This window comes from Castanea sativa, chromosome 11 (genome assembly GCF_040712315.1).
Source record: "Castanea sativa cultivar Marrone di Chiusa Pesio chromosome 11, ASM4071231v1".
Taxonomy (NCBI): Eukaryota; Viridiplantae; Streptophyta; class Magnoliopsida; order Fagales; family Fagaceae; genus Castanea; species Castanea sativa.
In genome coordinates this window covers 20,807,407-20,828,945 of record NC_134023.1, presented here as the reverse complement: position 1 = coordinate 20,828,945, position 21,539 = coordinate 20,807,407, and the positions used below count along the sequence as shown (strand labels likewise).

The window sequence follows — 21,539 nt, the reverse complement described above, 5'->3', positions numbered from 1 at the left end:
CCAATGAAGACTATCATTAAAGCAAATTATTGGATTTTTTTATGACATTAATGAATTTATTTGTTTAATATAGAACGGTATATGATTTATCACCTTCTATGTTGTACATATCTCCAAAAGAATTTTCCACCTTCCATTTGTAACATGTTTGAAACGTATTTGAGAATTTGTCATTGACAGACTGAATAATAAATTTGATTATTAAAAATCTTTTTCTTTCTATATTACCGATTTCTACCATATATGGAAATCTAATCTATATTAAAGCAATAACTCAAGCACTCTTTTTAGATCTGAACAAATATCAGTTTTTTGATCCTCCCTCTCTGCTCAAAAATCTTTTTGAGCTAATGTTTTGACACTTGTAGGAAAATTTAATTCCCTACAATTGTGCTAGAAATAGCCTAGTCCAAGATCTGACGTTTTCTAAAATACAATCAGGAGATGATCTTGAGGAACAATTTGTTCCAAGAAGCACTTCAAAATAGAAGTCTACAGTGACAAACGCCACTATAAGTGCTAAAAACGCTGCATAGTTTATTTGGGCTATAGAGGCGTTTTCTTTAGCGATGCCACAAAACATTGCTTTTGCCCTGTCACTATAGACCTATTGCGGCATTTTACAAAAACGCAACTATAGGTCCATAACCTATAGTGGCATTTTTAAAGCGCTACTATAGACAAATGCTTTTTTTTATAAAAAGTTTCTATAGTTGCATTTTTAAACGCTGCTATAGCTAGCATCTATTGTCAAGAAAAAAAAAAAAAAAAAAAAAAAAAAAAAAAAAACTAGCATATTCACCCACCCAAGCACCAATCACAACCCAAACCCAGTATATCTAGCTACCCTAAAAGCAACCCAAACCTAGCACATCTAGCCATCCAAACAACTCTGTTAAGAACAAAATATCCAGATTTTCAAAATTCATAAAATTTCAAAATACACAAACTTTCAAATCCCTTTGAAACCTACAAAATTTCAAACACAAAATTATAAAGTAATTCTAAAAAAAAGTAAAAAATGAAATTTGAAATATATGAAGAAAAAAATAGTACCTTCTGCAATCCAAATCACCGATCCCGCCACCAAACACCAAACCACCACCAATCCGACCACCCGACACTGATCTAGGGAAGGGAAAATGCATCGATGGCTTGGGCTTTGCTGATCAAAGTTAGGCATGGGTTGGAGGCATGGATTTGCGGCTTGGATCGGCAGCGTGGGAAGGTGGCATAGGTCGGTGGTAGTGAGAGAGTGGGAGTTTGAAAGAATTACAGAGTTAGAGATTGAGAGAGTGAGACAGTTAAAGAGTGGGATAGTGGAGAGATTGAGAGTTATTTTGTTTTAATAACTATTTTCTCTTTTTTTTTTTGGCGGGACCTACGGTGGCATTTGAAAAATGCCACTATAGGTCCCTTAGCTTTTTTTTTTTTTTTTTTTTTTTTTTTTTTTTTCGGGGGTAGGGGTATGGTGGCTCTTTCCAAACGCTACTACTAGCCCTTGTAAGATCTGGGCCTGTGATGGTGTTTGAAAAGCACCACTATAGGTCGTTCAAATTTTTTTTTTTTTTTTCAAGTTGGGCTATGGTGGCTATTTCCAAACATCGTTATAGGCCCTTGTAGTGGCGCTTTCCAAATGCCACTATAGGCCTTTGTAAGACCTAAACCTATGGTGGCGTTTGAAAAATGCCACTATAGGTCCCTCAAATTTTATTTGTTTATATTATTTTTTGGATTGGGCTATGGTGGCGCTTTCCAAACGCCGCTATGGAACCTTGTAAGACTAGGATCTATTACAGCGTTTAAAAAATGCAGCTATAGGTCTATAAAATTATTACAATGATTATTATTTTTTGGGTTGGACCTATGGTGGCACTTTTCAAATGCTGCTATAAGTTCTTGTAAAACCAGGACCTATTATGGCTTTTAAAAAACACAGCTATAGGTCCCTAAATATTTTTTGGGCTGGACTTGTGGTCGCATTTCCCAAACTCCGCTCTAAGTCATTGTCAGACTAGGACCTATAGTGGCGTTTTTGGAATGCTATTATATGCTCTTTCAAATGCTGCTATAGGCTTAGCATTTTAAAACACCACTATAGACCCTTCAAAAAACGGCTATAGAAAACCTATGGCAGTGCTTTTAAACAAGGCTACTATAGGGTACCTATAGCAGCGTTTTTTATAAACGCCACTATAGCCCTGTTTTTTATAGTGACGTAAATATGCAATCCAAGTTTATATAAGTATGAAGCTTTTGGATAACCCACACCTGACTTGCAGCAAATTTTGGAGCAAAGTTGACCTCTTAAGCTAGTTGTGGACCCCAATAATAGGTTTAGCCCAAAATTTTATTTTTAGACTTTTGGAAACTCTTACTTTATGACCTTTCGGACATAGATTTGCTTCAAATAAAATTTCTTTGGAAAATTGTGAGCTAAAAAAAGACTCCTAAGTTGTTGAATTTGACTTTGAATTATGCAAGTTTAAACTTAGAAATGGGTACCAAACACAAGTTTTTACCTGAAAATCCCATTTCGGTATTTGTCCTAGGCGTTCTTCCTTGCTTGTTTGCAATTTTCATGGACCAAGCTTAATTGCCAAAATAAGGTTTATCACCAGACCTTTGTAACAACACCTTACTTTACCAATTTGGTGTGGTTTGGTTATAATTAAATAATAATTAATACATAACCATGATTTATGACACTCTATAATTAATAATTGGCTAAGTCCTTTGGTTAGATTTTCAGTGTCTTTATGTGCAAAAAAATGCAAAGCTCTCTAATAAATGAATTTTTTCTTACTGAATCAAAAAAAAAAAAAAAGAGTGTACAAGATAAATATCTATTTTGCCAATTTATACAATAATAAAGAAAGCAAAAAAGAGGGAAGAGAAGAAACGGACTAAAACTAACTCCACTAAATAACGACTTAATCATTGGACCAATTGGAGACTGACAACTGGGTCTCTTAGTAACGAATTTAGGCTCGTAATTTTGTAGCTGTGGGTTTCAAGTTTTCATTAAGCAAAACGCAGCCGTTTCTTGTATTTCTTTATTCCTCATGGCAAAGCAATTTGATGTTGTTTTCTTTTGTTTATGGCTGATTTCATTAATGAAAACAACGCCGTTTATTCTTTCTTCTTACAAAATGATCCGGTTTTGTTTGCATCTTCTTTTTTTTGCTCTGATGTAGCTTCAACATTATTATGATATCTTGTTCATCTAAAATCTGATTTGGGCCTACAATAGTTAATTTAAAAGAAATTTCATGATCTTTCTCAGAAGCTTGAATTTGTCACGATTTGATTGGTATAGTAGAGGTCAAATCCTAGTCAGGGTCTGTCAAATGATCTTGGATGTTGAATTTAGGTGTATGAGATGGAAATTAGTGGCTGGAGAATGTTTTGAGTTCATTTGACCGTTGATCAGGTTTGCCAAAGTTATCTCAACATGGATAATTTTTGAATTTTGGCTCTCAAACCATCAAATTGGTGCATTCAACATCGTAAAAATTTATTTATTTCTGATGATTACCAGATTTTCCAGAAAATAAAATATGAATATTTTGGAATTTTAAATGCTGAATTGAAATTTATCAAGTCTGGAAAAAATATGTTATTTATGGAGACTACCAAATAATATCTTTACAAGGTCTTTTAGAGTTGACAAATACACACACACGCGCGCACACACACACACACACACACACATATATATATATATATATATATATATATATATATATATATATATATATGTATAATAACCCTTAGAAGTATTCAACTCTAGTAAAAATGATAATATGCATTTAATTATATTTATTTTTAAATACTTACTTGTGTTTGCATGTGTAAAGTTGTTATTTACAACTATTTTGTGTTGGTTTTAATTCCGTGCCAAATTTGATTGTAATTTTGTTCAACCATGTTTACCTTGTATTTTATGTGGGGTTTCATTGTATGGGTTGTGTGTGAGAAAGAGTGTGATGATTCAAGCTTGCATTGAAGAAGGAGTGGTTTTCTCGGGTATCTCGCTAGTAATCTTCCTGCGAAGTAAGCCACATGAAAAGCACATGACTGGAATAAGAAGAGTTGTAACAATCTGGTGACAACTGGTTTTCGCGAGTAGCTCGTGGGTAAAGCCTTCCCGCGAGATACCAGTGAAACATTCTGTTTTGCTATTTTGGCTTATCTGCTCCACCATGTCTTCACACACACCATATATACCCACATTACTCACATATTGTGAGGAGTACTTTTCAGAAAGAAAACCCTAGCAAACACACTTGAGAGTTAGAGATTGTATAGGCACAATCATCTACACAATCCTTTGTGGTTTTCCTCATACTCCTACCTCTCCATATCCATATCCTTGAAAGGTTGATAGCCCAAACACTTACCACACTCATTCTAAGTGTTAAGTGAGGTTTTGGTGCTGTTGGGAAGAATTGGAATAAGCCAAGATTTGGCAGATGCAATCGAGCACATTGCGGGATCCAGAAAGCTAAACAAGACACGATTCCGAGAAGCCTTGTTGGAGTAGGAGCTTGGAGGGTCTCTTGCTATTCGTGTATCCCAATTTATTTTCTAGTGGATCGATTTATCACTTGGAAGGCTGCGAAGAGGTTTTTCGCTGAGTTCTTTGGTTTCCTCTTCAATAACACATCGGCGTGTTATCTTGTGTTTGCATTTCTCTTCCCTACTCTTTTAGCTTTCATTTTACTACTGTGATTTGATGAATATGGCTTAGAGTAATTTTATTGTTTGTTCGTTTGCATTTACTTTATTCCACATTTAGTTTAAGTTAGAGTAAAATCAACCGAGCCGTAATCTTTTAATTTGGGGTCTAAACAGGTCTTGTGTTTTTAACACAAATTCGAACTTTCAATTGGTATCAAAGCAGGTGCACTTGCTGTGGTTTCATTACTTAAGTGCAATCCTAGACCCCTTTTGTGATGGATCGATCACAATCTCTTAATGCTCCATCATTCTTTGATGGGAGCAACTATGCGTTTTGGAAAGTCCATATGATGACATTCATTTGTGTCCATTTTTAGACACCTTAAAACAACCATATTAACCTAGTTATTTAGCCAAGTTATTAACTTAGGTAAAATAATGCAGATCTAGGTTAACACAAAATAATCATATCATGCAAAGCAGTGAAAATATAAAGAACACAGTGATATGATGACCTAGGAAAACCAAACCGGTAAAAAACCTGGGGAAGATTTGACCTAGCTATCATCAAGGTAAAAATGAATCAACTATGAAAGAATTGAAGTTTATACAACAATGACTTAGACCACTAACATCCTATTGCTACCTCGAATAGGAAACTTACTACCACGACCACTTGACAGCTCCGGGTCCACGGACTACTTCTTTCATGGATTCCCAGCAAGCACAAGCACTCCCGCTTGTATATCTTTAAGCTTTTAATGCAGCAACTGAATGATCATCAAGTTCTTGACATAATCTTGATCCTTGATAACCCTAAGTATGTGTGAAGGCAAACACCTCTAGATCTCATAAAAGATTCACACACACAACATCAACAACCTCTAAAAACATGGCTAGAGTTTTCCCTTTTATACCTAATGCCAATAGTAAAGCAATTAATGCTATCTTTTGTGGTGTGTCTACTGATGAATTTTACAAGATATCTCATGTGAAGACCACCAAGGAAGTGTGGACGATTGTTGAGACTACCTATGAAGGTACCAAGAATGTCAAGGACACAAAGTTCCAAATGCTTACCACCCGATTTGAAGAGGCTCAAGATGAGTGACGATGAGTCATTTGATTCATTCTATAGAAAGCTAAATGAAATCATGATTGCCAAGCTCAATCTCGGAGAAAAGATTGAGGATGCTAAGATGGTGAGAAAAATTTTGAGGTCCTTACCAGAGAGCTACCGTGCAAAGGTCATAGCTATAGAAGAAAGCAAAGATTTGGATGAGATCAAAATTCAAGAGCTCATTGGATCTCTCCAAACATATGAGCTTGGACTGTCTTCCCACAAGATAAGCAAATCACTTGCTCTTAAAACCATCAACGAGAGAGTGGATGACTCCTCCGAAGAAGATGATGTGGAGAAGGAGGTAACATTCCTTGCAAAGAACTTCCAAAATTTTTTGAAAATGAAAAACAGTGGGAAGTCTTTCAGTAAAGGAAAGTTTTCATCCTCCAAAGGTGGTAGGAAGGAGTTTAAGAAGAAAGATGGGAAAGACTCTCAATGCCCTCAAGGAATTATGTGCTATGAGTGCAATGGTGATGGACAACTTAAGAAGGAATGTCCTAACTATTTGAGAAGGAAGGGTAAGGTGTTTGCCACTACTCTTAGCGACTCCGAAAGCTCAAATTCAAACACGGGAGGAGAGTGTGACAATGACGGAAATTATAGGGCCTTCATGGCAATTACCTCCGTTGACTCTAAGGATGATTTGAGCAATTTGGTTGATGAACTTGGTGCACATTCCAAGGGTGAGGAAGTTGAAGAATTGGAAGATGAAGATGTATGCCAAAATGAAGGTGAGAACAACCTTCAAGAAGCATGTGATTCTTTGCTAGAAGATTGTGGCAAATACGCCAAGGTTGCGAATCATGCTGTGAGAAAAATGAAGAAGATTGAAGAAGAGCATAGGTGTACCCTTGTGCAGCTTAAGGAAGCAAAATGTGAAGTAGAAGGACTTAAGGGAGAGCTGGTTGAAGCTTATTCTAAAATCAAGTTTCTTGAACTTGAAATAATCCAAGCTAATATCAAGGTTGACCGTATCTCCACCAAGAAACTTGACAACGTGCTGTCCTCTCAAAAATCTTTGCATGATAAGACTGATTTGGGCTACACCGGAGAAGGAAGCTCTAATAGCGAACCCAAGAAGGAAATGAGGTTCTTATCAGCCAAGAATGTTGAGAAACTCAAAGAAGTGAAGCCTAAGACTGAGACCCCTGCTGCTGTAAAGAAAACCATTGGTACAAAACCAAAAGATAAAGGGAAGTCATTATCCAAAAACCAAAGAGGGCCTCAAGTGAAGGATATGTGTCATCATTGTGGTGTTGAAGGACACCTAAGGCCAAACTGTTTCAAGCTTCATGTACTCAAGAACGCTAACTCTTTGCGTGGTCAAGAAAGTACAAAGAAAAGACCTAAGGGAGCACAACCTAAGGGAGAAAATGAGGAATATCTCATTGGAGACATTATGGAAATGTTGAAGAACATTTCACTATGCCTTGTTGGTCTTGATACATGCATAGACTTGTGTCTATATATCTTCCCATGTTTTTTATGTTTTCACTCTATAGCTCAACAAATGTCAAATCTCAAAAAGAGATAATGAGTTGCAAAAGTCGTCGCACATACTAGTATTTGACTAGGAAAAAGGAAAAGCGATTTGTATTGAAATATATTGTACCTCAAAAAGCCAAAGGCTTACTCACAAAATTGAAATATAAAAAATTTCAGACATCGATCTCAAAATGAGATGTAATGTTATTATATGATCAAAAGTTATAAGTTATAAGAAGCAAAAAAGAAAAGCTTCAAAGTTTTGTGATCATTTTCTTGTGAAAGGTCATATATGCTCATTTCTATAATTAAGATAGACCACTTGACTTAGTATTAGTTGTGTATGACTTGGTTAAATTGATCATTGAAGCTTCACTCTAGACTAAGGACTATTCCACATTTGATACACACACAAAACATATGAATCTATTGTTCAATGAATGCTTATTTCATTTGTGTGATTGTACATGTTCAAATGTGTAAATAAAAATAGATTATAACAGATAATATCGGTCTGTTCAAATTTCTACCATGGCCCCAACAATATTAGTGTGGATATTAAGTTAAATATAAACAAGTAGAGAGAAATAATATTTTGCGTGATTCATTAAGCGATAAATTATTCATTCATTCGTTTATTTTTATTGGATAAATAAAGTATGAATACTTTTATTCATTTCACCTACAATAGGTGTTACAAATATAAAAAATCGTTAAAATGTGTGAGGCTTAGATAAGTTTCACACCATAAAAACTGGTTATATATATTGCATGCTTGCTTCTCCATGTTTATTTCACTAACATGTCTACTCCATAGAGCATCATGGGACACTGCACATCATGAAACACAAACGTATTAATAAGAAAATGAGAAGATTCGATAAAAAAAAAAAAAAAATTCATATGTATTATGAGTTTATGATCCTTTTTACACTCAAAGACAGAGAGAGAGAGAGAGAGATTACATGTTACAATTCACAGTGGGGTCAAGAGGAACAGGAACTTTGACTTTGCAAAGTTGGGGAAGCTGTTTTAGTCTTTCGGGAATAATTTGAAATGTTTTTGCAGCAGTTTCGAAACATTCACACAAAGACCTGCGTATTGTAGTGGTGTTTGCTTGTTGCGATACATTTTGTCACTACAAGAATTTTATTCTTTTGCGACCAATGTTTTAGTGACGACCAAAAAGTCATCACTATTAGGCATACATTAGCGACGATAATAAATATTCATCGCAAATAAGTGTATTGTAGGGACAACACTAAGGTAGTCGCTAATAAGTCGTCGCTAACGCCATGGAGGGAATTTTATTTACTTTTAGAAAATGAAGGGAAACTTTTAGCAACGATAATAGATTTTGTTGCAACGACATTTACATCGCTAAAATAAGGTTTATTTTAATGACGATATCTATCGTCGCTAATAATCATCTTTAGCGACTACTTTATGTTTCATCACAGATATGTGGCCAAAAATATATAATAAGTAAATTATATATATGCTTTATTTATCAGCGATGACACATTAGTGGTCGCTATTAGAAGGCTATTTGCGAGGACACAACATGTCATCGCAAATATATCTACCTAAATATTATGGAGGGTAAAATTTTCACTCTCAAAAGTGGTGGGAATTATTGGAGGGAAGCAGATTATATATTAGCAACGAATTAGGTTGTCGCTATAAGGGATCTTTTAATGAAGACAAATATTGTCGTCACTAATATGTGTCTAAAACAATTTTGATATAATATGATTTTTTTTATATCAAATCCTCCAAATGCCTCTTAAAATATTTAAAATGACATAAATTCCTTCAATATATTTGAAATGATAAAAATACCATTAACCTCGTCAAATGACCAAAATACCCCCAAACTTATATAATGACCAAAATACACTTAAAACCTCTAAAGTAACTTAAAACTTTCAAATCCGTTTAAAAAAAAGAAGAAGAAAAAATGAGACAACGAAGGGCTTGCTGCTTCAAAATACTCTCAAATCATAATGTTACCCATTGGAAACTTGAAATTGATAAAATAATAAAAATTGAGAAAGTTCCGATTCCACTCAAAATACTAACTAATTCTCATAGTTATCAAAATGTGAATCGTATCGTGAATCAATTTTTGATTTTTCTGTATCATGTGTCATAAGAAAGGTATTAGTCAATATTTACTAAACTAATAAGTTCATTATAAATATATGAAAGGTATATTCATTATAAATTCATAATATATTCAACCAATAACCAATTCAATGATCAATTATGTAATAATATTTACCAAAAGTAAGTAAATAAATCAAATTAAAATATATTTATAACATACTTATTCAAATTAATTAAAATCAAAAGTTGTAATACATGATATATGAGCAAAAATTATAAATTTTTTCATCATTTTGCCTAATCAACTTTATCTAAGTTAATATTAACATGATGTTCATCATCTTTCAAAATTATTTCTTCATTAACATTTTCTAACAACTACTCCAATACCCAATAATCCAATGAAAACCTTCCCACTGAACCTAATTTCACAAAGTCTAGTGGTCTTGAGACCATCTATTAAGTTTGACCGGGTTTGACCAACTTTAACTAAACTTTGACTTGTCTTTCTCTAAATCCAGCCGTTTGATTGTGACCATAATTTGCTAGAATTATTGTTTCATTACACTCTTCAAATCCAACGATTGAATTTCAAATATAAGGATGACGCGCGATGGACATACGTTATATACCTTTATGACTATATTCTCTCAATCTAATCATCCAATTGTTTTCAAATTTCACCAACACCAATATGTCACCATACTCTTCAATCCCAATGATCAAGATTCAAATATGAATTTCATAAAGTCTAGTGGTCTCGGGACCATTTATTAAGCTTGACCGGGTTTGACCAACTTTTACTAAACTTTGACCACGCCTTTCTCTAAATCCAGCCATTTGATTGTGACAATAATTTACTAGTATTATCCTTTCATTACACTCTTCAAATTCAACAGTTAGATTTCAAATCTAAGGACGGCGCATGATGGTCATATGTTATGTATCTTTATGGTTATGTCCTCTCAATCTAATCATCCAATTGTTCTTAAATTTCACCAACACCAATATGTCACTATACTCTTTAATCCCAATGATCAAGATTCGAATATGAATTTCACAAAGTCTAGTGGTCTCGGGACCATCTATTAAGTTCGATCGGTTTGACCAACTTTAACTCAACTTTGACTGTGTCTTTCTCTAAATCCAGCCGTTTGATTGTGACCATAATTTACTAGAATTATCCTTTCATTACACTCTTCGAATCCAATGGTTAGATTTCAAATCTAAGGATATTGCATAATGGTCATATGTTATGTACCTTTATGGCTATGTTCTCTTAATCTGACCATTCAATTGTTCTCAAATTTCACCAACACCAATATGTGACCATACTCTTCAATCCCAATGATCAAGATTCAAATATGAATTTCACAAAATCTAGTGGTCTCGGGACCATTTATTAAGTTTTACCAAATTTGACCAACTTTAACTATACTTTGACTGCGCCTTTCTCTAAAGTTTAGCCATTTAATTATGACCATAATTTACTAGTATTGTCCTTTCATTACACTCTTCAAATCCAACGGTTAGATTTCAAATCTAAGGATGACGTGTGATGGTCATATGTTATGTCCCTTTTTATGGCTATGTTCTCTCAATTTGATCATCCAATTGTTCTCAAATTTCACCAACACCAATATGTCACAATACTCTTTAATCTCAATGATCAAGATTCGAATATGAATTTCACAAAATCTAGTGGTCTCAAGACCATCTATTAAGTTTGACCGGGTTTGACCGGGTTTGACCAACTTTAACTCAACTTTGACCGCTCATTTCTCTAAATCCAGCCGTTTGATTGTGACCATAATTTACTAGAATGGAAATGATATTTTCACCTGCTTTTTTCAATATAATGGTACATCTAGCTCTTCATTTACCTCGAGAGGTAGAGCTTACAGGCCCTGTTCAATTTCGTTGGATGTATCCAATTGAAAGGTTTCTTGGTAAATTAAAGCGATTTGTACGAAATAGAGCACGTCCAGAAGGATCAATTGCTGAGGGATATTTATCTATTGAATGTTTGACATTCTGCTCCATGTATCTTCGTGAGATTGAGACAGTATGGAGTTGTGAGGAGCGGAACAGCGACAGGTGCCAGGGGGAAAGGGATGTAGGCTTGTCTGTTTTCTCACAACCAATACGTCCTTTAGGAGCACCAAAATATGTAAGACTTGATGATACGCGTCTCACACAGGCTCGATGGTATGTGCTTAGCAATTTCTCAGAAATTGATTCGTACAAAACGTAAGTGTTTCATTGATTTTTTTTTTTTTTCAATTTACATGTTACTTAGTAATAAAATGAAGTGCTTATATGTTTTTATTATGTAGTAAGCGTTATCTGAAGATCCAGTGATTTTTTTTAAAGAAAATTTTCATGTTACTTGAAAATAAAATGAAGTGTTTTTATGTATTTATAATGTAGTGAGCATTATTTGGAGATCCAGGGAGAAGGCATCATTGACATTGATCATAAGCATGAAGTTGAATTCGAAAATTGGTTCCACAATCGTGTATGTGGGAGTAATGAGACAAATGTGTCAAAAGAATTATATAGTCTTGCATGCAGATCTGATGCTCTAGTTGCCATTTACCAAGGTTGCATTGTGAATGGTGTTAGGTTCCACACAAAAGACCGTGAACATACTCGTCGTACTCAAAATAGCGGAGTCTTGTTTCGGGTGAAGATGGTGGAACAAAAACTGACTACTATGGTGAGTTGAGGAATGTTTTGGAGTTAACCTACTTGGGCAATAATCATGTATATTTATTTGAGTGTGATTGGTGAGATACTAGGGATAGAACAAGAATGCAAAGGGATGAGCATTTTACAAGTGTGAATACATCTCGTACATGGTATCATTCTAACCCATTTATCCTAGCATGCCAAGCTCCACAAGTTTTTTACTTGAATAATACTAAATTGGGCAGTAGTTGGCGCGTGGTACAAGATATGATGCATAGAAACATGTATGATATTCCCATAGGCACAGAGAATGTGCATGAAGAAAATGAAGAAGATAATGGTGATGTGGTATACCAAGAAAGTGAATGTATTGGGGTTAATGCAACAGTTCAACAAGAAAATGATGAAGACTCAACTTTGTTACATAGAGATGATGTGCCAGCAATAGATTTGGGGGACTTAATTCCTGTTGATGATGTATATGTGCAACTTGATGAAAGTATGTTCATCAATGATGACTTGTCTAATGAGGAATGGGATACAGATTCTAACAATGAAGAAGAAACATATAGTGATGACGATGTTTCAAGCTCAGATCAGGAAAAAGATTTATCTAGCGATGATGAATCTAGTGGAGATCTTGGGGATGAAGATTAAGTTGAGTTTTGAAGCAGGTTAAGTTTTGTTAAGTACATAAAGCTTTCATATCTTCTTAGCTATGGTTTTTTTGAAAAATAAAAATGTTAAAGTTTTACTTGGATGTTAAAACTATTTTGTTCACATTTTTGTCATTTACTTTAGTTCACCTTTACATTGGTTTATTCTTTTTATTTCAGGTTAAAATGTCACATGCGTTGGGCTATTGATGATGTTGAGAGGTGATACTTTTCATTGCAAACTTGGTTGAATATCTTCTTGAAGAATTTGTCATTATTTTATTATTATTTGAGAGGGTAGATTTGAATTTAAATTATGTATATGATATAGAACTTGAGTATTGTTTTTCCTTATTAGTAGCTATTGATTGAGTAGTTGTTATGCTTATACGAGTATTTGTCATTGAAAATTTGTGATGTGTGGAATTGTGGTTTATTAAAGTCGGATTATTATGGTAGTGACTTGATTGTTCTTATCATGAGTTCCTCTTTTTTGCCCCAATTTAAAACTCCTATTTATAACGTGCAAATAACACCTTGTCTTCTACATCATGGCAATCCATTTAGCATTCACAAATGGCTAACATGTGATCCTTGTAGAAGATCCAGCTGCTTGACCCACTCATGCTGTGAAACTTCCTAATTCATCTGCAAAATATACTACACAGTTTTTTGGCATTAAAGCACATTGTTTATTTGTCATTGTACATTTTGACAAGTGCCTGCACTTTTGAACTCATTGTTGTGTTTGTTTGTTTGGATAGGAGATTAAGAATGAGAAACTTAAGTTGGAACATGTTTAGCTTTCAGAGGAGAATAGTGGGTTATGTGTGTAGAATCAAAAATTGGCTGAAGAGGTTTTCTAAGCAAAACAACTAGCTTTTGCTGCTGTTGTGGAGTTGAACAATTTGGCTGGTGAAGTGTCAAAGCCCTCCAACATTTCGGTTTTGGGTCTCCTGGTCTTCAAAGGCTGTGAGTAGTCTCCCTTTCTTTTCCCTCCTTTTGTGTTTACTTCTATAATTCTATGTTATTGTAAATTATTCCGTATAAATCTAAAATTTTAAGGTGTCATCGGATGCCATTTCCTTGTAAAACTATGAAGAAGCCTGACATATTCTTGTTTATTAGGATGCTTACCATTTAGTTCTATGTTGCCCCTAATTTTCTTACATTTACAAATTAAACATCGCATCCAAATTTCTATTTCTCATTTTTTATTTGCCTCCAAGCCATTTGCTGAAGATTTAATCTCTGTTGGGTCTTGTTTTGAAGGTTATGTTGAAAGTACCAGTGGTGGTTCATCTTGAAGGCACAAACGTGAGCAGAAAAGAGCACGATCTCACTCTTTTGTTCAACTTGTAAGTCCAAGGCGTTTACCAAACACTGCGAAAGAAACAAAGTTTTTATTTTTATTTTTTATTGAAGAAGAAATTAAACTCAAAGTCTGACATTGAAACTTTGGGGAGTGTCAAAGTTCACATCTTTCCTGGTTGTGTTAAATTGAGGTACTTTTGGTAATCTCTCTTTATTATACCTTCTGACTATTCCTTAATTTTGGTAAACAAGTTGTGGGTATCTTTGAAAATCAGCAACTTTTACATGGTTCAATTGTGGGACTCTATGTCTTAGAGTTTAATGTGTTTTGAATGATTTTGGAGTTTTTGTGTGTTTTGGGTGTAACTGTTGGTGAATTGTAAAAGGGGTCTTAATTTAATTTGAGTTATGGAGTACTTTTTAAAAGGAGATTAGTTTGGAATACTGAGAAAATTGGATATGGAATTTTGTCTTGTTCCTTGTTGGCTCTTGTTTTGTGATTTGTTCATTGCAATAAGCTTCAGCTTGGTTGCATATCTTCATGAGGAATTCGTTATCATTTGATTAGTATTTGAGTGAATAGATTGGAGCTTTTATTACATATATGATATTGAACTTGGGTATTATTTTCCTTTATTAGTAGTTATTGATTGAGCAGTTATTCTGCTTATATGAGTATTTGTGATTGAATTTTTTTTATGTGCATAGGATTGTGCTTTGTTATTTCCCAACAAGTACCCATGTAAAATTCAGAATGTAAATTTTAAAGAAAAAAAAATGTAAAATATTATTAGCGACGACAGTGTCATCGCTAATATTTTTTCATATCATTAGTGACGACAAACAATATCATCGCTAATATGCAATTTTTAGTGATGATATGTTTGTGGTCACTTATATATCATTATCTGTGACGACAGCAAGTGTCCTCGCTAGTAATGACATATTAGCAACAACAAAAATGTTGTTGTTAATAATAATCTAATAGCGACGACAAAAAAATTCATCACTACTAATTAAACTAGTAGCGACGACATTTCGTCTTGAGATCTCGAGTTATTTATGACGACAATTGTCACTATTAGCGACGACTTTGTCGTCATTAATAGTATTGTATTTGCGATGAGATTAATATCGTCACAAAAAAACTTTTTTGTTACCACTTTTGTTTAACGAAAATTAGCGACGACATTTTTTGTCGCCAATATAATTAGCGACGATATTTAAAGCATTAGCGACGACTATATGCCGTCGCTAAAGACCAAATTTCTTGTAGTGCCTTTACAGCATATAGGGCTGGGCGATGGATCAAAACCCAGGAAGTATGGGTTGCAGGTTATCAATTGTGTTAACGCCTCCCCGCATGTTATGCCATCTGAAGGACTTGCACTTGCATTTAGGACCAAAATAATCATCAACCCAAAGGCTAATACTGAACAACTCGTTTTCTTCTTCTCCATTCTCTTTTGGATTGAACACTATTGTGAAATTAAAAACTAATGGTTTGGAGTATAGGTGAGAGCTCTCTATTAAATTATAGAGGTAGGATTATATAGGCACTCCTATGTGGCCCAGTGGTGACTATCATTAAATCAAATTAATGGTTTTAATTATTTGTGTAATAGAAAAAGGTATATGATTTATCACCTTCTATGTTATACATATCTACAAAAGAAATCTCCACCTTGCATTATTAATTATTTTTGAAACATATCCAAGAATTTTCCATTGACATACTAAATAAAATATATGATTATTAAAATCCTTTTTCTTTCTGTTTACTGATTTCTACCAAGCGTGGAAATTTAATTCATATATCTATTATATTATCTTATATATATAGATATATATACACATTTAATGTGAAAGCTGTGAGAACATTAAATTATATTCTAAATTAAATTTTAATTGTGACCTAATTTTGTGCCACATGTCCCATATAATTATTTAATTTTTATACCAAGTGAGTTATTAGTGCAAAAGCCGATGAGTCAAACATAAAAATAAAAAGAAAAAAAAAATTGGTTTGACAAATAGTGGTTTTCTTAAATTATTATTATTATTATTATTATTAGTGTATAACTCCGTCCATAATCACAGATACAATTAAAAAAAATTACAATTATACAGTTTAAATTATACATTTTTTGAGAAGATGTTCAAATTATACATTTCTAAAATATGTAATAGTTTCTCATTATATATATATATATATATATATATATAATTTAGAATTGAATTGGATTTGGGGACTTCAATTTTTGCACCAATATATTGACTTGCCATAGAAATTTAAAAATTTGACGAAAACAAAGCGCAAAATTGGACTCTAATTGAGATATAATTTAGAATCTAATTGTATTTGGACTATTTAATTTTTACACTCAATAAGGCAATTGCCACGAAATTTGAAAATTAGATGAGACATGTGGCGCAAAATTTAGAACCTAATTAAAATCTAATTAAATTTTCTCTAAGCTTTGGTTTTTAATATATATATATATATATATATATATATATATATATTAATAGTGGTTGGACAAGCTGAAATTGAGTATTTCATGGATAAAAATTTAAATGATTTTTTTTTTCGATTGTTTCAAATAAAATTATATTTATTTTACAAGTAGATATTTTATATTTTCAAAAATAAAAATATTATATATAAACTTGGTAAAATTTTAGTTATGTTTGTTTGTAAATGTATCACATTCATGTGCATGGATTACAAACTAGTATATTATTAAAGTTGAATTCTACAGTTGGTGGATGCACACAACAATGAAGTGGCACAATGACAATGCATGAAACAATGACACATATCATTTTTTGTAACTTCCTCTATTTATTAGGTATGATATAGAAAAATAATATTACTTGGTAAACAATTATATCCACATGTCAATTTTTTCGCCATGTGCCAACAATAAATAATTGTTTTAAGCCCTTAAATCTATTATATATTATAAAAGTTGAAGACCACAACTTTTCAGGAGATTGGTCATCTTGAATTGATTACACTATCTTATACAATCAATAATTTATTCCGATTCACATCATTTGGTATCCAATCCAACCAATTTCTGTATAAAGAAAATAAATCTTTTGTGTTCTCATTACAGCCAAACACACTATCACACTATCCTCCCATTTACAACCCAAGTCAAACAACAGCCACCATACTTCCAAGCAGCAACCGCAACACCTAACCAAAAAAAAAATTTCAACCAACAACCAGATCTACAACCCCTAGACCACCTAATCAGGGGTGGCTTTAGGTATAGTCTAGAGGGTTCAAATGAACTCCCTACACTAGCCAATAAAAAAATTATTTTTTTATTTGACCCTCCTAAAATAAAATTTTGAACACCCTAGGCCTAAATATTGTTCAAGCCCAATTGAAATAAGCTTGAATATAATCATTTTAATAATATCTTGGTCTTTTTAAACACACACAAGAAAACCCCCCATGAACAAAATTAGAAAATTGTTCACCTTACACCCCATAAAAAGCTCATCCAGATCTTAACAATTTTTGAAATAAACAATAGATAAAATTTTATTGTGTTTAGATCTCGCTTGCAATTCACTTAACGATAATAATTAATATGTTTATTTCAAAACAATAGATGGTTTCCAAGATTTAATCTTAGCAACAATAATTAGTAAATTCATAATCATAAGAAATGTATGCCAAATGAACTTAGAATTTATCTTTTATGAGAAATGTTATGTCCACAACATTTTCACAATAAATTCTAAGTAATAGATTGCTATTGACTGTTATTGAAGGGTGAAAAAATAATTTCAGTGGTGGATTTAAATTAGAACCAATAATAACTTATCACCTAAGATTTTTTTTAAGTGTTGTGACAATATTATAGATGTAGCATTTCTCACCTAAGATTCTTTCGCTCGTACTTACTATGGACAAATTTGTAAAATGAAAACCATGTAGACTGCAAGATTCATCTTCTTATTGACCCCCCCCCCCCCAATAAAAAATCTCCTGGAGCCGCCATTACACCAATTTGTGATGTAGAACATAATCTACAATTCAATTTTTGTAATTTTTATATTTGGTATTTTTATGTTTTTTATTATTATTTATTTTAGGTTTAGGGCATTCATTTCCTCATTTTTATGTGTTTTTAATACTTTTTAGGTCAAATTTGGTTCCTGTTATGTTTCTTTGGTGGACTCTAGTTTATCACCTTGTGGAGCATCATGTGTGATATCTTCAGGTTTCCACAACCTTAGTTGGTATCAGAGCCTTGACTTATCCTGGTCTGGTGGCTAACGTATGAGATGGTAGCAATTTTAGTGATAGAAAGCTTAACAAGTATTACATGACATATAGTTAGCACTCACAAATATCTTTGCTAGGATGCCATTGTTGGAGCATGGAAACAGGGATAATTGTCGCGTAGACATAACTCACGGGCAACATATTGGTAAGCAAATTTCATATAGGCCTTATAGAAGAATTGCAAGTTTTAGTGGTTATTTTTATAAAGAAGATTTTCTTGATTGGTTACTTGATCTAGAGGATTTATTTGACTTTGAGAATATTTATTATGAGAGAAAAGTTGGACTTGCTTTGTATAAACTTAGTGAGTATGCCTTACGTATGTTAGTGGGAACGAGTACAATATGATAGAATCTAACAAGGTAAAGACAAAATTCGTTTATGGCCATGGATGAAAAAGAGGCTTGCTATCAAATTGTATCCTTTGGATTGTAAAGAAATCTTGTTGTATACAATACAATATTATTATTGGCCAAGAAGTTCATACTTAAAATTATTTTGAAGTGCCATATATTCCACCATTAAAGGAAGAATTGCATGTTAAAGTAAATATTTTTCTTGAAGATTATGTAGAAGTCAAAGAAAAAAATATAGAGATTTATGAGGAAATTAATGAAGGTGTAATTATAGAAGAAGATCATGAAATAAAGATTAATGTGGAGGAGATTAATGAAGATCATAGTATACATAAAGATCTTGAAGTTAAGATAGTAGAGACCATTAAAGAAGAAATTATAGAGGAAGTTGTCAACAATCTTGATGAAATCAAGTTAGATGATTGCAACATTCAAACTCCTATTTCTTAAGTGGGAGACACTAAAACAAAGTTTATTGATTTTATTGGGGTGAGAAGATTTGATTTGATCATTGACTCTTATTTGGTGAATATTTTCAATTGCATGAAGATCAAGGGACAAGAAGTTCAAGTTGCCCAATTGATGAATTTCAAGTTTGATAAGAATACAAAGAAGATGAAGTATTCAAAGTATTTGTTCTCTTGGCATGGAAGATTTCAAATCTCAACTATCAACTTGAGGACGAGTTTATTTCAAGTGGAGGGGTTTGATGATTTTTTTAATTTGTTATATTTGGTAGATTTATGTAATTTTTATTATTTTAGGTTTAGGGCATTTATTTCCTTTTTTATGTGCTTTTAATGCTTTTTATGTCAAATTTAGTTCCTGTTATGGTTATGTATTAATTATGAGTTATGTTAGAATATATTTTATTGTCTGTCAAGTTTTATAGAGCTCTTAAATAGGCCCCTAAATCTATAAACATTTTTTTCCAAAGATTATTATCAATAAAAATATAAACGTTTTGTCAAATTTTTCCTCTGTTAGATTCTAGTTTTATCACCTTGTGGATTCATGGAACCCCTCGTGGTTTCAAGGTTTACTCCCCAGAAACTAACAGTTTAGTTTTTATCCATCAAAGGGAGCATCGTGTGCACTTTCTTCAAGCTTTTGCAGCATCAATTTGGTAACATACCCATTTTTCTACTCAAACCAATATGTTTTTGTATTTAAAAAAAAAAAAAAAATAGAGAGTATGTTGGAGACTGTCAATCAAATGTTAGATATTACCAAGGACATGTCCAAAAGAATAGTAAGGATGCAGGATAGGATGCATGATTTGTGGCATCAAATAATGTTCAAGATCTTAAATAAACAATCCAATGAAATTTTAGGAATCAAAGAACAATCAAAAGTGCAGGGATCTTAAGAAATTTTGAAGAATCATAATGTCCTCCAAAAATCACTAGCAATTCTAGAGAGTAAGATGTTGGAGGGTGCCTTGCTATAAAAAATGCATTTATAGATCAAAGAGATCTTGTAATTTTGAATAAGTGTACTCTATTTCACATTTTCACACATTGATTTTGTCATTTCCAATGAGTTCAATGATGTAATATCAAGGCTTTTTCGTTCGCAAATGTGGTTAAAGAATTGGTGCAAGTATTCATGGTTCATATTTTTATCCTTCGACACATTAGAATTTAAGGTTGATTAGTCTCTTATTGATGTGAGCAAGCATCAATTTCCATGTCTCAGAATCTTGGGGACATAGTGGTAGTTCTAGGATTTTTTTTAGGGGGTCATTATGAAAATTAAATTAATTAAAAAATTGAACATATTGATTTATAGACAAAAATATAAATACATGAAGTTTTACAATTTCTTTTTACAAGCTTTCATATTTCAAAATCATTACATGATAATTCATTGTTAATTGTCATTATCTATTGTTAATGTTTGTAGGTGCCACCATTTTATTCTGTTAAATTTGTTTAACATTTTTATTTTTATGCAGCTATCATTGTCTATTTGTCATTATTTTTATAAAAACAAAATTCAAAATAAATGACAAAACTCAACTCACGAACATTGTATTAATTATTGACCCACATAACCACTCATCCATACATAAATAATACACTAAGTATCTACCTAATCACTCAAATGTTTGATTAATCACCAACTTTAGTTTTTTTTTTTTTTCTTGAATCAATAACTTTATAACAAAAAGTTATAATAAGATGATAACAATACACCATGCTTTTACTCTTAGAGTTGGAAATACTAAGATAGTCAGATAGAGAAGAAAGATGAGATTAGATTCATGAAAATGAGATCTGAGATTAGATCACACAGAGAGAGATCTGTGATCTATTTTGTTGTTTGGTTTTGGGATGGGCTGATCGGTGTTGCTGTTTATTTTTAGGCCGAATTGATTTGTGATCAGGGTATGCAAAATTTAAACTAGGGTGTGAAATATATTTTAAAAGGTATTAAACTAATAATATATATATATATATATATATATATATATTATAATTTTATTTTTCAATGTCGGGGTTCAAATGAACCCCTGAAGACTATGTGCTGCTGCCCTTATGGGGACAAGACTCACCTGAAGGGAAAGAGAACATTATGTCCCAAGGCCACAGGGAAGATAATTATGTAGCAACGAATAAAGTTTGGATTTGATTGATTTTCATTACTAAATTAGTAGTAGTAGATTAGGTTGTAATTGTTTCAAATTTGTATTTGATAGGAGTTAGTTTCTATTTGTTAGGATAGTAATATCATTAAGATTCTTATATATGTACTGTGAAGGTAGGAATGTAATTTATGTAGAAAATTTAACAAAAAATGTCTATTTTCTC

General features: G+C 32.7%; 1 protein-coding gene across 2 annotated transcripts; it reads left to right on the top strand.

Moving 5' to 3' along the window:
* Positions 1-12,110: 12,110 nt before the first annotated feature.
* On the top strand, positions 12,111-13,668 carry LOC142617886 (uncharacterized). 2 transcript variants are annotated; one of them, XR_012841085.1, is made up of 3 exons: positions 12,111-12,765; positions 12,928-12,969; positions 13,512-13,668. XR_012841085.1 is itself a non-coding variant. In XM_075790867.1 (2 exons), exon 1 carries the CDS (start codon positions 12,215-12,217, stop codon positions 12,746-12,748), a length of 534 nt encoding a protein of 177 aa, XP_075646982.1. In that variant the 5' UTR covers positions 12,111-12,214; the 3' UTR covers positions 12,749-12,765; positions 12,928-13,298. The 2 variants fall into 2 exon arrangements, 1 of the variants encoding a protein (XP_075646982.1); XM_075790867.1 differs by lacking the exon at positions 13,512-13,668 and having other exon boundaries at positions 12,928-13,298.
* The last annotated feature ends 7,871 nt before the right edge of the window (positions 13,669-21,539 follow it).

Bases quoted from the DNA above. Each gene is read 5' to 3' on its own strand.
- LOC142617886 (XM_075790867.1), top strand. From the start codon at position 12,215: ATGCAAAGGGATGAGCATTTTACAAGTGTGAATACATCTCGTACATGG.